Genomic DNA, 16,569 nt, shown 5'->3' on the forward strand with positions numbered 1-16,569 from the left:
GACGGGAAAGAGTTTCCTCAGTACCTGTCGTCGCCGTCGGTCGTCCAGCCCGCTTCTGAGCCTTCGATAACCCGTACCATGCGACCGTCTTGCTCTGTCAGGAGCTCGTGCTGGTCGACGCTGCGTATGCCGCGGACTTTCTTGCCTTGTATGCGACCGGGGCTGGCTACACCATGGCCTCCGTCGGGTGTGTAGCGCTTCATCTGCCGCCTGTAGGCGTGGAAGTCTACTTCCTCCTCTGGCATCTCATCGGATTGTTCACTAAACGTTTCCCAGTTCTCTGAGCCGGACTGCATGGTCATGCCGGTAGCGGCAGTGCCAGTGGACGAGGTTTGCGATATTTGTCTACTGCTGGCGGAGGATAGTGATGGCGGTGCATATGTAGGTGTGTAGCCTCCGCGCATGGTACGGCCCAAGTACGATCGGTCATCGTAGGGATCTTCTGGTGCCACTTGGCGCACGATGCTCTCGCTGCGCTCTCCACGGTTGAATTCGAAACGGTTCATTGGTGTCTCCACGGGTGAGGGCTCTGGCGGTACGAACAGATCCTTCATGCGTGGAGGAGGAGCCATGGGTGGCGCCATCTTCCGCATTGTTGCAGAGTCTTCCCGCGACAGCTGTGGCCGTTTCTCTGGTGACATCCTGCCGTTCATTGTGCCATTCATGCCAGTACGAGAAGGAATCTTGGAAGGACTCTTTTGCGCAGATGCCGCCGACACCGAAGCACCAAATTGCGATGGACCGACAGACTGAGCAAAGTTGTTACGCGACATGCTTGCAGCGGATACGCTTTGCCCGAAGTTTGACACAGGAGTTTTCGATCTGCTTGGTGGTGCACCACCACGGACTGTTCCGGCACGACTAGGTGCTTGTGAGGACCTCCCAACAGTTGCGGGTTTGGTAGGCATGCCGCTGTTGGAGGGTGTCTTTGCGCGAGGTGGTGGGGCTGCTTTTTGTGCAGCAGCGTAGAGTTCGTCGAGGTATCGTTGGCCGTGGACCAGGAAAGGGCGTCCGTATTCGTCTTCCCAGCTTTCAAGTGTGACTCTCAAGTCCTGTGATATGTTAGCCTAGTTCTCGTTGCTCATCCATGTAATCTTACGGTTTCAATCCTGGGAAGCTCCTTTGCGATGCGCTTTCGCATCTTCTCTTCGCGCAGGAGCTTGCCTGGGTCGCGCCTCTCGCCCTTGTTTCCACGCGCCATTAAACGGGTCGCATCCTGACTGGATTGCTGGAGCTCATCGCGCTCCTGGATCAGCTCGCGATGGCGGTCAATCTTCTGTAGTATTGGCAATCGCTGCTCCTTAAGCGCTTCAAGACGTGCGATCTCAGATTCGTGTGCGGCGAGCAGGGCGTCACTACATACATCGGAGAAGGCGGGCGTGAAGTCGAGCATCTCTTCTTCTGAGAAGTAGAGCGCATCCCAGAGTTCTTGGAGCTGCACACGCGCCTCCTCCACAAACAAGTGTAGGTTCTGGCGCTTCAACTCATTCAGCCTGGCTAGCTCGTCCTCATACTCGTTGATGGTGCGCAGTCCACATCCGCGGTTGCTAGTGAGGAACTGCTTGCGCTCGCGCTCTTCAACACCCAGGCGATCCCAGAGTTCCTCAATGGTTGTGCGCAGCTGCCCCAATCGTCGTTCGCGACCGCGCTTCTCCTCGATGAGTCGCTCCTTCTTCGCCTTCAGTTGCGCGAGATCGTCCTTGTGTAGGCCAAGTTGTTCAGGCGCGTCGCGATGACACTGTACAATTGCGCTGTCAGTTTGCGCTTGTGGCGTGCCGAGTTCAGCCCACAGCTGGATAATCTCCTGGCAAATGGTCTTGACTGTGTCTATGCGCCTGGTGTATTCCTCGTATACGCGCGTGAACTCGTTGTCTAGCTTAGCAACGTAGGAGGGCGAGATATCGAAGGAGGGCGAAACGGTAGCGTTGGGCGCGGTGGGCGGGAGTTTGATCTTGACGAAAGAGGGTTCTAGATGCGACGCATACGATTCGAGGGCTTCGGCGAGTTTCCGAACTTGCTCAAAGCGCTCCTTGTGCACCTTGCTGACTGAGCTGTATCGCTCCTTCAGGTCCTTGAGGCAGCGCGTCAGGGGGAAGGTGATGGCCTTGTCGTCGTGCTCCTCGTAGTTGGGGTTGGGCTTGTTGTCCTCCAGCGACGCCTCCATCTGCCTGATGGTCGTGAGCAGGCGATGCGCCTCTTCAGTCATCTCATGCTTCTCGTTGGTGACTTGTCGCAATTGGCTGTGGAGCGTCTCGGACAGGGCCGAGAACAACTATACAGAGTCAGCCATGGTGCGCATATACGAGACCCGACCGCGACTCACCTCTGCTTCGCGCGAATCGCGCTCATGGCTGGGGACACCAATATCATCAAACAAGCCGTGCAGCTGGCCGATGATGGTTGTGACCTGCTGGGCGAGGTAGCTCGTGTCCATGGTGGCTGCGTCCCGCCGGCGAGATGCGATGCTCAAACGCGCATGCAATGTATCCGCTTCCAGTGGGGCGTGTAAACTTTACTCGAGGTCTCAGATGCGGTGTGATAGTGACGTGGTAGTGGATAGGCGAGAGTAGTGGTGGGGAAGCGGCCAGCAGAGCAAGAGGAGAAGGGCGTGTAAACGAGGGTAATGGCTTAAAACAGCGCGCACTCTACTTGTATGCCAGAGGCAATGCAGTAAGCAATTCTTCGCAATGTGTATACACAAGACGAAAGTGATGCAATTGCTGGGGATGGGGCGCAGATCAGAGTGCAAGCGGGTGGTCATAGTGGTTTGCGCGACACTATTTTGGAACAGTGCGCCAAGCAAGCCGTTGGCACGGCGACGTCCCGGGCGCGTCTGTATAGCGCGCCATCACGAGAACGCCTCGTTTCACACGATCGCCCTCCGCCACTCAGAGCCGCGGGGTAGGCGGCGACATGGCTCGACGACATGGATCATACTGGCATCTTGCATGTCAACATCGTCCATGTCTGCCACTACTTGCTGATTGTCCCCAGCTGATTGTACCCGTGCTATACGCTGACTAGACTACGCCTCTACTCGATGCCTCGTGCCTCGTTGCCTGGTCGCCTCATCGCTTTTTAGACTTTGTCAAAAAGACCGTCATCTTGAAGAAACATGTCCAGTGCACTGCGGGCTCCTCTCCGGCTTACTCCATCCAATATCACATCCGAATCCATCGTCAAGTATTCTGGTAGTGGGCCGAGCATTTCCCTGTTTGTTATCCGCTCATGGCCCGGACCCAGAAAAGCATCTTGCATTAAGCTCGGAAGCGGCAGATGAGATTTCTTTTCCATAGCCGTTGCTGTGTCGACCTACTATAGGCGCGTGCAACCTAACGTAATCCGTGTACTCTACAGGCTTTTTGTACCGGTTTTTCTACATGGCTGCCAGCCGTCCAAGAAGCAAACATCTCGTGTTCACGGAGTCTGTTCCGTGCCGGCATACATGGTACCGCGGTACTTTCACGTCAACGATCCAAAGATTCTGAACCTTCTGTGGACGTAAACATTGTTGGTCCTCCATCGCAAGATCCAACTGCAGGGTGTAGTATTTCTTATCGCCATACATGTGGGTCGACTCCACGGTAGCGACATGCCCTGGGTGAACATTCTACCCTGTAGTCTACAACGGCACTAACGTAGTCGTCAGCATTAGCTTCAGAAGTCTGGTATCACGAGCAATTTGACCAATGGGATTCATACATATTCGTCCGACTACTACGACTTACTCCGAACATCTAAACGTAGCCGTCCACCTCCCACCCCTGACATCCATCACCACTACACTTCCCTGTCCTTGCATCGTCTCTACAACAACATCCCCACTCAACCCGGCACTACCACTCATAACAACCCGTCCAGCACAATCAAGCACCGGCACATGCACCTCTCCCATAGTCCCCTCCGGCGCCTCAAACTCCAACATCACAGTGTTATTCGCCCAAACCTGCGTCCTTGCGCCAAAGAAGCCCAAATTCGTGCTGAATCCTGCATCCGCAAATTTGAGATCACCCAGCGAAGGCGCAACACGCCACGTCGCTCCACCAGCAGTTAGCAATTGCACGCCAGCGACGTATTGTGTTAGGCTGGAAGTAGGACCTGTCGCCCATCCATGCGCGTGGCTGATTCGCGCGTCGTTGACGTAGGGTGCGTAGTGTAGTTCTCCAGTTGTACTGTATCCCTCGATGAAGGTAGAATTCGTCATACGCGGGTCGTCGAGCATGAAACCCCATTGAAGACGCATTAATGCTAGCGCAGCTGTGGTGTTTTGTGCGAGGAAGTGGGATTGCAGTTCAAATCCTGAAATAAAGGGTGAAATGGCATCTGCGGCTTCTGGAGCAGGTGCACCGTAGGGTGTCCATCGGGCGACTAGGTTGGAGGAGATTTGCTCAGTTTGTGTGCTGTTTAGAGTGAGGTTTGCGACTACGGCCCAGGCGTTTCCGTCTTGTGGCATGAGAGTTGTGGTTTCATTGTCGCGGTACATGCCTTCTTCTGGCACCCACAAGAGCTCGTTGGCGGCTGTCTTGATGCGGTCTGCCGTCTCCTGCCATGAGGTGATGTTCGCGGTGTCATTGAGAGCAGAGGCTAGGTAGATGCCTTGGTTGATGGTGTAGTAGAGGATGGCGTTTGCTTCGATATTATGACCGCCCATACCGAAGCGAAGCCAGTCGTTAGGTGCGGTGACGTTCATCAAGCCGCTGTCGTCAATGTTCGCGAGCGAGAAAGACAGGGCGAATTTGTACTTGTCCCACAGGGATTTCAGGTATTCGACGTCTCCCTGGTAGTTTGATTAGCAAATGTTGGAGCTTGTAACCCAAGGCATCACGCTTCTTCCTATTTTCTCCGTACGAACAGGACCCAAACAAGGAAAGGGCAGCCAGAGTACTCACAGTATAAAGATAGTGGTCGGCGACACCAATTAGGGTGTACAAATGATAAGTGAAGGATATAGCTTCAGGAGGGAATGGCCGTCCAGCATATGGAAGCAGACCATTCGTCTCATTCTGGACAGCAAACAGCGAGTCCAATGCGTTCTCAATGGAGATGACATCGTTGGTGGATACCACAACACCGGGAACGGCTATAGCCATATCTGTAATTTCGTCAGCATCCACGCGGTCGCTACAGGGGGATCAACATACCACCAGCCCACACAAGTCTATCCCTCTTCGCGCCATCAACTAGCGCACTCTTACCAGCCGTAATAGTGTAGTTGTTATACCACGTTACATTAACCGGCGTTTGATCGTCATCCTTCGAGTACCCCTCTTCACCGATGTGCACCAACGCATCGCCAGTGTCCGGTTCGATAGTGCAAATCTGGTTCGTGTAGGCACCAGCATACCACACACGGTTCAGCAATTCGTCGTCGCAGTGGAAATATCCAGTATAGTTCCCCAACGCATCATCCTCCCAGTGAGGCATTGCCGTGTAATGTACTTCGGCTCCCGTTACCTCCAAACTCCCCGTGCCATTATGGACCAACGTCATGTACCTGAAAGCGCCTCTAACCTTCTCTTTGGGCGCCGTGTAGCGTCCTGTGCCATTGACGTGGAACCAGAGTGTCTCGTCTTTTCCTGCATCGGCGGTCGCGTCGCTGCTTTTATTGCTGATCCACAATGAAGACTCGGAGAAGGTGACGCCAATGTACTCTGAAGTCGAGTTTACAGACCCGATTGTCACGGTGACGAGACCTGCGATGTTGATACCAAAGTCGTACGCTGTTGCTGCTTCGCCTGTGAAAATCGAACTTCCATTTGCGCTGCTCGTAGTCAGGCTCTCGGGATTGGTGACGGAGCCGTTTGAGCTGTGGACGGAGACGGGCTGTAGGGTTCGTGATTTAGGTGCGAGGATGTATTGAGAGTAGGGCGTTGATGCGAGGGCAGCTGGCACGGCAGCTGTCAAGCTGACCAAGGTAGTAGACACCTTCATCTTGTAGCAATAATCCGGTAAAGCTTGAATCCACGAAACGCGAATCCTACAAAACGTTGAACAAGCACTTATCCTCAAGGCTTATGTACTTTGACTGCCGCAGCTTCCCGGTCATCGCAAGCCATGGCCACTTCGCCCTTCGATTACCATGGCTACTTGCCGACTTGAAGATCTCAACTTTTTTCTCGGTTTCTTCGGAAGAGTACACACCGAGATGACGACGTCAAGAGACAAATCTCATCGTTGGCTGCGGAGACGACCCCGGTAGTATCCTTGTGCAGCCCTAGTAAACGCGGGGAAGCGAGTCTATTTCGCAGCGGATCTTGCTGCACATGGCTGACGCTAATGTACAATTGCCCGAAGTAGTCGCGATACATGCTGAGCCCTCGCCTCCACGTCCCGACGTCTTGGAAGCTCGGGGTCAGAAATGAGTAGGCTAGGAGGAATGCTATCACGAGTAGATCGCCTAGATCTTTGATTGCACTTCGTATTTCGTATAAGTGAGTTATACCCTGCTGCCAAGCGAATAGACATCACGTCAACTTCGTGCTGACAACTACACAAGCCTCGCCATCGCGCCTAAACTTCGGCTTGTTATTGTTAGCTGCATAACGCCAAGATGTCTTCATAGCCATACAGTCAAGAAGATGCTGTGACTACCCCGGAAGTATAATGGCACAAAGAGGGTCAAAACGCGATAAGGCACTGCAATCTTCATGTCCGCACACGGTGATGATCATCTTACACAAAATTTAGTTGTATATGTCCAAAAAAATCATAACCATACATAACTCCACCCCTCGACGTAACCAAACGTTTACACACTTGGTAGTGTTCTGGTGGGCGTCGAGCCTGCCGCAGCAGAATCAATACAACTTCCCGCCTACCTCTTCCCTTGCGGCAACATACCCACCAACCTCTCCACCTCGACCGCCGCACTCCCCCCAGCCTTATCCCTAATCTCACATAGCAACTCCCTATCCTTGGCCTTGAACGCCTCCTCCCCTGCCTTGACCATAAGCCCACACTTGATCCACATCTCCACCCTCTCCTGCACACTCAACCCCGTACACTTTGGAATAAACACACTCGCCACCCTCGTATTCCCCGCCCCAAGAATCTCGTTGAAAAACGGCTCCCACCCAATCGGGCTTTTCTTCTGCTTTGCAAATTCTTCGAGCTCGTTCCAGTGCCGGGCTGCGACGAGGGCGCGGAGACGGATGTACGTGTAGGTCTTGTCGTTGATTTTGAACTCGGAGACGACTTTTGAGGCGCGCTTGTAGTGGCCTTGGCGGACAAGTTGGAATATCGTTTCGTTTGCCGAAAGCCCAATGTAGGTCTGACCTGGTAATGGACCTGTCGATGCTGGGTCTCGTGGGCCGTTGAGATCGCTTTCGAATTGTGTTTGGAGGCGGAGGAGTTTGGCGGCATCGTCGATGGCTTGGCGTTGGAAGACGGCTGTGCTGTCGCGAGAGTCTTGGAGGTATTTCGATGCTAGCTTCAGTTTGTCTTGCTGGGCGGTATGGCTTTCCTGTACGATAGCCTCGGATAGGAGGAGGTTTGAGCCGTCTAGTCTCCTGTCGTCTTGGTAGTAGAGATCCTTTAGTAACTCGCGGTCTTGGTCCCAAGCTGATGACTCTACTAGTGCTGTAGCAACAGGTCGACTATTGATGACGCGGAAAAAGGACGCAAGAGGTAATTTCTTGCGCAGATGCAAGAGAACGTGATAGATGAGATCAGTGTCGCCTGACTCGATAGCCTTGTCAAGCGCAATGTTGTCCTCCTTCATGTTGAGTAATAGTGGCACCTGCTTGCCAGCTCTAGGCTCGTAGTTGAGCAGTTCTGTCGCCAGTCGTACGCGACCTTCGTCATACGCTGCCCGCGCGATTTCTTCGAATGAGACACCGGGTTTGCCGTGTAGTTTCTTGACTATGAGACTGCAGATCTCTTCTTCAGGATCCGTTGAGACACGAACCTTCTGCTGCGCCCAGTGTCCGTGAATCTGGTTTGCTGGGAGATGCAGGTATTCGGCTATGCGCAATGCGAGAAGATATTCGCTGCGATTTGTGAGACGTTCGACAAGCTTCTCGGGCGTCATACGTCGATACTGGTCGTAACTGAGTGGTAGTCCAACTTCATAAAAGCGTACCGCGTTCAGAACTCGTAGTGTGTCGCACGTGTCGACAAAATCATCGGACGAATACAAGTCCAGCACCGACTTTCCGTACGAAGCCGCTTTCAGTAGCGACTTCTGCCAGTGAATGTTGTATTCATGCGCTGCAGCCTTGATGCATGTGTCGACAGCTTCACCCAGACTCGGCCGTATCAACTGTATGAGGTCGTCGGCTTTGGGACTCTTTTGTTCGAGTAATGAAGATGCCTCTAGCAGATTTGCAGCAGGCGAGTCTGAACCTAATCTGAAGACATCCACTGCCTCATCCGGCACCTTTTGTATGAACTCGCAGACTTCGTTTGTGAGGAGCCGTATGCCGTCTACGTCTGGTAAGAGATGTACCCAGGTATCGTAGTAGAACTTGGTTGCTGCACTCCTGGGTCCAATCAGATGTACCTCGTCTTCCCATGCTAGCGCGACAGCATTTGAGCCACACCATTCCATGTCTTTTGGCACCGTCTTGATCTTGCTGTCGTACTCACTGAGCTTCTCGTTCCAGTCACCGCTAACCACCCACACCTTTCCGTCTTCTGTGTAGAAGGCGAGAAATTCCGCGCGGGGGCTGACGGCAATATGCCTGAACGGGCCGGCATCAAAATTGCGGTCTTCAGCCTCAGTCGCATCAACCACGTACAGTGTCGAGCCTATTGCCAGTATGACTTCCACGGACCGCGAGAGCGAGTAGGCGGGTGGTATGATGCTCCATGATATGACAGGTTCGGTGGGGGGTATAGCGAGGAGCTTGGGGCGTGGTTCGGCGTACGAGGTGACGGATATGAGGTGGTTGTTCGCAAGGAGTGCAACGAAGCCGGTGCTGTAGAATTTGCAGGACACGACGCCGAATTCATCTGCGCCGTGGCCGAGAGTGAAGGGTACAAAGTCGCCTTGGAGGTCATAGTAACAGCGCACGGTGCCGTCTGATGTGACGACGAGCAGCTTCTCGTCTTCGGACCATCCCAGGCCCTTGATGGTGCCTTTGTCCCACTGTTTGCCTGTCAGCGTCTGATGCTATAGTCTCCGCGAATGTATGTAGAGGCCCTGTACATTGATAGTGCGAATCAGCTTGCCCGCGCAGCTGTAGATGTCGATGCTCGATTTGGACGCGCCGGGTCCACGGTAGGCGTGCAGCTTCTCCTCATCGCGGTAGACGGCTGCTCGAATCAGTCATCTTGTCCACATGTTTGCGCAGTCGTCGGCAGACGGTGGGACGTACCTACCTACAGCACCGCTGTACGGCGCCCCCACCACATTGTAGTTCTCGAGCTCGAGGTCTTGATCAAAGACAGCCTGGTAAAGCTGCACTTTCCTGTAGAACTTGTCGCCGACCTTCTCCCAGTTGGCTGTTGGCTTGGACATGGTTGGTCGCGACTATCGGGGTATCATGGCGCGAACTTGTCGGAGGCTTGGTGTGCCTGCATGGAGCTCTTGGTTGAGGTCATAGCTTGCGCCCACCGAGGCTGTCACCTTACATCAGCTCCACACATGAACTGTAGCACAATTGAATACCACTTATGGATATCTCTCGTTATTCTTGCCGGCTATATACTAGTATACTATCCTACTGCATTTGAACCTAATCCAAACCCAACGCCGTCGCTCATGCATTCGTAACCAATTTCTGCGCCTTTACCCTAGAAGCCCAATTTCTTCAATGTCCTCCAATAAGCTCAGCAAGTGTTTCGCGAAGACCAAAGCGATCGTTGTCGCTGCCAACCTTCTTGCGGAACATGGCCAGATCCTGAAGGAATGCTTCCGCCTCGTTGTGCAACTCCTGCGCCAATTCGTCGTGGTCACCCTCGTCGTAGCCAGAATCCGAGTCACCATCGCTGGCCTCATCATCAGAGACTGCCTTTTCTTCACCGTCCCCTTCGCCCAACCATTCCTCCTTGTCGAAGTCTGGTGTACCAAGCTCCCGCGGTGGGGGGAGGACGATAGGGTTCTTGAGCTCGCCCAAAGCAAGCTGGAGATGGCGGCGCAATGAATCAATCTCTGCGCGTAGGGCTACGTTGAGTGGACGGAGTTCTTCGACTTCGGACGTGAGGGCCTTGATCTTTGCTGCGGAAACTTGACGGTTCTCCTCCATGAGACGCTGCATGAGTGCCACCTGCCTCTGGTACTCGTCCAGCTCTGTGGCTTCTTCCCTCTTACGCTGGCTGGCTGCATTGACGCAGACTTGTAGACTGCGGATTTGTTCCGACATCTCTGCAATTTGGGCGTCTCGCTGAGCAGCCGACATGCAGTCCTGGTTGACCAAGGCACGTGTGCGGATGCGCTTTGCTTGGTCGGCATAACGGAGCGTACTAAGAGTCTCGTCATAGTCGGCTGGAGCAATGCAGGCAACCATGGCTGTCTTGCTGTTACCACCCAGAGAGTCTTTCAACAGCCAGGTCAAGACTGAATCACGGTATGGCACAACCTCTCGTGGCCGTCTTCCCTTGGCGCCATGTCTTCGCGGGTCTGCCAGGGCAGCAATGACGCGACCAAGTGTAGTGAGCGACTTGTTGATCTGCGCTCCCTCCTTCAGACGCGCTCCTGTGGCTTCTGTCGACTTGGCTCGTTCGGAACCAGCGAGATCGACAAGGCGCATACGTGCTGTACGTTCGATGGTCTCGTCAGAGAGCAGTGAGTGGGTGATTTGCTTGAGGCGAATCGTGAAGACGGCGTGAGATCGTGATGAGGTGTCGTTCATCTTGGTAGAGGCAACCGTTCGGCTCTTTACTCGTAGTCAGCATTCAGTCAAGAGAGCACGAGAGGAGGAACTTACCGTGTCGCCAATCTTCATCAAGCGCGCAACATCGGCATAGCTCTTGACTTCAGCCTCGGTCAGACCCTGGACATAGACACCATCCTTTTGGCTCTCGCGAATCTTGAGATAGATGGGCGGAGTCGTCTTTGGAGCGAGAAGATCGCGCACGTGCTCGTTGTAGACTTCAAAGTACGAGACCTGGACGTGGTAGTTTGTGTTGGGCGACGGTTCATGCGCGATTCGGTCGAACAGCTCCTCGCACGTTCGTGGAATCAGGCCTGGATTGTCAGGTGTGCCCATCATGGTGTAACTCTTGCCCGACCCTGTCTGGCCGTATGCGAATATACATGTGTGGTATCCGGAGAAGTTGTGGTCGAGGAACTCCTCGCCGAAAGAGCGATAGACGTCCTCTTGGTGGGCATAATGCGGGTCGCTCTCGTCGTGGGACCAGTACGAGCGGTCGAATGTGAATTCCTTGTCGTCAAGGACGCGGCGTCCGTTGTTCTCGCCCTCTTCGGGCGCATAGAGAGTTGTCTTTTGCGTCGCTGGGTCCATGCGGATCAAACATCTTGTGCCCTTCTCCTTTTCTGGCTTTCATCAGCGTCTGGGTGCATCGATTGAGCATTGGCAACCCTACCTCTCGGCACAAAGGCTCTGCATCGCACCACGACCTTGACGTTTCCGGGATCATCGTTCATGGGTGCGGGTGTATGTGGAAGAAACGAGGCTTCCGAGGCACGCATTGAAGGCGCCGAGGCTGTTGTGTGTAGAGGATACATTCTGTAGTCCAATATATGGTCTAATATGAGGTAGCAAGAATCCCAGAGCTGTTGCGACCGGTGTATGTATACAAGGTGCATAGGCGGTGTTGGCATGTGCTGCACGGATCGCTCTGCCCATGACTCGCGGCCAATGTTTGGCCTCTGTCAACACCCCGTTGCCGTGTGCGATCGATACCACGTCACTGCCAAGCTCCCCACACACGCGCGCGCGCCATCACAGCGCGACGCGACGGGACCAAAAGGCTGCAATTGACGAGACTTCATACCGCAGTGCACGTGTGCTTCCGGCGTGTACCCACAGTCTTTCTCGTCTTCTCTCCACCTACACAGGGACTGGGCCGCCAGGCCAAAAGCAAGATTCCGGTCACCTGCTGCATAAGGCGTCAATATACGGTGAAGCCCTCTGCCATTCATGTCCGCACCAAGCATCCGTCTGCCTTTCCTGGCGTTTTCGCATGTATCGTCGTCTGTTCCATGTGTTGTTGGAATCGTGTTGTCAAGAATGCTGCTCCGGCCAGTTGCGCATGGCCGTACCTAGGTAGCGACTAAATTTTCCATCTGAAGCGGGCGCAAAATGTGACTGGTGTCGACCCTACAACGTGAACTCTAACAATGCATTTAGCAACACCACACCCGTCCTGAACCGTACCAGCAAAGCCTTGCTCATTTCCATAAAGTTCAAGCCTATCAGGCCTATCAGCCATGGCTACGGCTGCGGTGCTCAGTCTCTTGGACGAGCAAACCAGGAAAACAGCGTTTGAAGGCAGTCTGGCCAAATTAAAAGCCGCGCCCGGTGTCGACATCAATGCCCTCGATATTTGCGTGCGACTGCTTCCCACCGAAAGCGCTGATCAAGAAGGGGGCGACACTTCGCAGCATGGAGAACTATGGGATACCGTCTTAGACTGTCTAGTTGACGAACAGGCATCCCAGAATCTATACGAGATTGCTGAGATATGCCATAGCCACGGGTCATTCGCCGCTTCGCTCCTCAGCTCCAAGCTCAACCACAGGCTTTCTACTCTGGTTGAAGATCTGTCATCTAGCGAACCGCATCCGGATAGTCTCCATTGTGCGAAGGCTTACCTTGAATTTCTCAAGTGCTCCTTCTGGATACCAGCCGCGTATGCACACATGGTTGACCCTTGGACTCTCCCTCTTCTTTCAAATTTCATCGGCATCGACAGGCTCGATGACACAGCGCATGATACATTATCCGCTTTCTTTTCGCTGCTAAAGAGCAAGAAGGATGACTCGCTCGCCCATCTCGACGACATTGTGGATCAGTCAATATGGGACCGACTTAACGCTCTCGACATGGCATGTTTCGCCGCTCGCTCTAGCAAGATCTATCGGACTTGGTTCCAATGGATCTCCCTTGCTGTTTCCGGTGGCATCAAGTTGGACTGCGTAAGCGACGAGGAGTACTGGAGAAAGCTTAGATTGGGTCTTGTAAAGGGACATGCTGATCAGCGCAAGTACTGTCTTGGAATCATTCGACAATCTTTCCTCGCTACCTCTAGTCCCATCGATACACCAACGATGCGATATGATGCTAGCAAAGAAGACCGTGAGCAGTACGATCTGTACTCGACACTTTTTGAAACGATCGTGCTACATCGGTATTCTGGCCAAGTCGAAGATTGCTTGAAATCCATGACAAACCTTCTTGGATCTTCTTCGCCAACAGGTTTTTCCAGGGTCACTCCTGCAATGGCAACAACGCTGCTCACTGCAGCTTTGAATCCACTGATTCAAGAGAGCGTCAGAAAGATGATTGGTGGTTGGTACATGGATTTTGTCATCAAGGTAAGTAACATTCCTCATCTTCTCGGTGGTTAATACCACTCGGCAAAACTGTGTCGGCTGTACAACAACATATCGACTATGCACGGAGTACGGTCAAAACAAGGTCTCCCTACTGTTGTATAGTTTGATTCGTGCTGATCTTCGCCCCGCAGCGCCGTGGTGACTTGAACGGTCATATCAACTTTCTGTTCGATGGATTTCTGCCTTGGGCAATGGATGGGGGCCTCTTTACGTCAACGCTTACTACCACACGATCATCCACAGAGTGCGCTCACGGAGAGAGGCTCGCCGCTGTCATTTCCCACTTCGTATCCGACACAGAAGATAGCCCGTCCTTCGTCCCTTCAGTCAACTACAACGTTACCGAGGCTGGCATCGACAACCGTAATGGTCGGGCAATTGTCATCGGAGTTGTTCGCTATATCTTCAATGCTGGTGGTAAGATGTTCCAACCAGCAATACTGTACTTGCTACATGGTCTCATTGAAGGCCTAAAGGTGAGATGCGAACGAAGGACTTCACATCACAAGCTGGATATCTCAGAGATCACAGAGATATTAAATCTGTCGCGACTGCCTGGCATGCCGGAGGTAGCAAGTGACTTGCACAGTATCCACTGTCGAAAGCTCTGCGATCTTCTCGACCCTGATCTAGATTCGACGGGTATACCCACCAATGAAAGTTTACGTGCCAAGTGCCAGAAGCTGGAAAACCCAGTAGACCAGTCTGCATTACCAGCATCTATTACCGAAAGTAATGGCGGTATACCCACTTTTGAGTCTTTCTCGAGCGATCTTCACGACTCGAAACATAGCTGCATTCAAGGTCCAGCCTTTGCACCAGCTTGCAAGGCCATGGTTGAGCTGCTCGACCGGACGGACGCAATCAACGTCGACCCCAACGATCTACATACTATATTAGCAGCACTTTGGGAAGAGGCGGAAATCCGCGACTTCATCCGACCATTCGCTGTACATCTACCACCGTTGCTATTCCACCCGACATGCATCGATGTTTGTGCCAGGAATAGTCAAGAAGACAGCGGCTTGGAGTCAGACCTCACTTCACTCCTCTCTAAAGCCATGCTGCGTCTTACGAAGCTATCCAAGGGAAGGTCATACGTTCTAGCAGTGCTGGCTCAAACACTGCGCAAAGCTGCGTTCACGAATCCGTCCATCATATCCATACTTCCCTTTGAAGGCTACATTCTTGACTTTGTCAACGACCCGGCATCGATCAGACCAGAGTTCTTGTTCGAAGTGGCCGCTGCCGACAAACTACAACGATACTTACCGCATCGAACGTATGCCTCGTATTATGGTATGCGAGAATGGCACGCACACGCGGCTGTTATAGACCTTCTGCGACGTTTCCCAAAAGATCAAACAAGTACTGGCCAAAGGATATTCGATCAGCTACTACAGCCCTGGAAGGATCAGAAACCACCAGTCGCTGTCAAGAGCCCATGGAAGAGGACCTTCCAGCTACAGTCGATGCTGTTGATGAGCCACTACTGTGTGATGGAATCCGACGTAGACGCTTATCTCGACGGTTTCACACACGCCTTGACGCTAGAATCATGGCCAAGGTACCGCTACCTGCTCGAATGGACCATCGCACGCATCTACCGTCAATTCCCAGGCAAGTCTCTTCGAATCGTTAAAGAGCTTGGAGACCTGGAAGAGTACAGCCCTATTCATATCGCTAGTCTAATCAAACTGGGTCTCCTCGTCGCTCCATACGAGTCACAGGACTTTGCTATCAAGCTCATTACTGAACTGAATGCGTACTCTGCTAGCCCCAAGGTCCAGATTCGTCACGAAGCAAATTTTGCTTTCCCGCTGGTTTTCGAGTTAGCCATCACCAAGGGCTGGAAAGACGTTGTCGAGAACACTGCGTTCGCGGGGATGAATGCTTTTATCCGGCGACTGGACAAGTTTAATGCTTCTCCATGGACAATAAGAACACTGAAGGTCGACATCGAACAAGACTTTACCCTTGCAGGCATCTTCCAGGGACGGTACTTGTCGATCGAGACACCGGAACAGGAGGTCGTCACACGCGAAGACTTCGAGGTACTTGAGCATGAGCATCAGTCAAACCATGCGAACCGACCTTCGGCACATATACAACTCGGAAAACAGACCAGAAATAGCTTTGACATCGTCACACCACCAGCAGTAACTCTGGCTGCCTCCGAACCTGAACCAAGCGGCCAAATTACCCTCCAAACCAAAGCTGGCATCGATCTCGACAACCTCCACCCACCTAGCGGGCCACCTGCCGCCCAAAACCAACGTCCTGCATCTGTCATGCTCATAGCGTCCTTGATAGACAACCCTACCAATCTTGGTGGTCTGTCACGTATCTCAGAGTCGTTTGGCCTCGAGAGTCTCTACATTGACGACCTCAAGAAAGTCGCGCACAAGGACTTCAAAGCTACTAGTGTGCGCTCGGAGAAGCATTTGTCTATCAAGGAGTTGAAGGAGGTTAGTGTGCCGGCGTTCCTGCTAGATGCAAAAAGTAAGGGATATGAGGTTGTCGGTATTGAACAGACGGATCGAAGTGGGATATTGGGGACTGAGGGCGGTGAAAGTCATGTGGTGAGCGACCATGAGGGGAATATGGAGTACATCAAGAGGGAGAGTAGGAGTCAGGATATTGGTACGCTGCCGAAGAAGTGTTGTCTAGTGCTCGGCAGTGAGAAGGAAGGAATCTCAGCGGAAGTGCTTGCTGTTATCGATCGTAATGTCGAGATCAAGACTGTGGGAGTTACCAGGAGTTTGAGTAAGTCGGCATGTTTCGAAAGCCTTTGGCCTACCTTTGGACTACGCGCTAATATATTCGACAGATGTTCAAACTGCAGGTGGTATCGCACTGTACGAGTGGTGGAGAGAATGGGGCGGCAAGGCTTGACTTACGAGATAACATTACGTCCACTACACACCTCTGGCTCATAGCTTCAACAGCGCAGATACAAGCTACTCAAGAACCTCCATCTCAAAACATCAATGGCTAATTTGGTGAATACCGCAGCTTACAGTGGAAGTATGAATATGTACGATTCCAAAAGCTATGTACAATGGTAAAAATATCTGGGGAGAAAATCATCGCCTCCGCCTGTGTCT

General features: G+C 52.9%; 3 protein-coding genes across 3 annotated transcripts; 1 reads left to right on the plus strand and 2 right to left on the minus strand.

The window, feature by feature from the left end:
- Window positions 1-17: 17 nt before the first annotated feature.
- On the minus strand, window positions 18-2,434 carry GT037_010927 (protein regulator of cytokinesis 1; the record flags this gene model as incomplete). The annotated part of the gene is made up of 3 exons (XM_038935974.1): window positions 18-1,052; window positions 1,100-2,272; window positions 2,324-2,434. 3 exons carry the CDS (start codon window positions 2,432-2,434, stop codon window positions 18-20), a joined length of 2,319 nt encoding a protein of 772 aa, XP_038781345.1.
- A 644-nt stretch (window positions 2,435-3,078) lies between these two features.
- Window positions 3,079-11,548, minus strand: GT037_010928 (vacuolar protein sorting-associated protein; the record flags this gene model as incomplete). Its single annotated transcript, XM_038935975.1, has 12 exons — window positions 3,079-3,312; window positions 3,567-3,633; window positions 3,729-4,777; window positions 4,890-5,092; window positions 5,142-5,977; window positions 6,021-6,123; window positions 6,841-9,088; window positions 9,149-9,255; window positions 9,322-9,472; window positions 9,819-10,817; window positions 10,869-11,437; window positions 11,488-11,548. The coding sequence occupies 12 exons, from the start codon at window positions 11,546-11,548 to the stop codon at window positions 3,079-3,081; spliced, it is 6,627 nt and encodes a 2,208-aa protein (XP_038781346.1).
- Window positions 11,549-12,334: 786 nt separating this feature from the next.
- GT037_010929 (trna rrna methyltransferase) lies at window positions 12,335-16,357 on the plus strand (the record flags this gene model as incomplete). Its single annotated transcript, XM_038935976.1, has 3 exons — window positions 12,335-13,441; window positions 13,594-16,228; window positions 16,293-16,357. 3 exons carry the CDS (start codon window positions 12,335-12,337, stop codon window positions 16,355-16,357), a joined length of 3,807 nt encoding a protein of 1,268 aa, XP_038781347.1.
- Window positions 16,358-16,569: the final 212 nt, after the last annotated feature.

Source organism: Alternaria burnsii (genome assembly GCF_013036055.1).
Source record: "Alternaria burnsii strain CBS107.38 chromosome Unknown 749, whole genome shotgun sequence".
NCBI classification, from domain to species: Eukaryota; Fungi; Ascomycota; class Dothideomycetes; order Pleosporales; family Pleosporaceae; genus Alternaria; species Alternaria burnsii.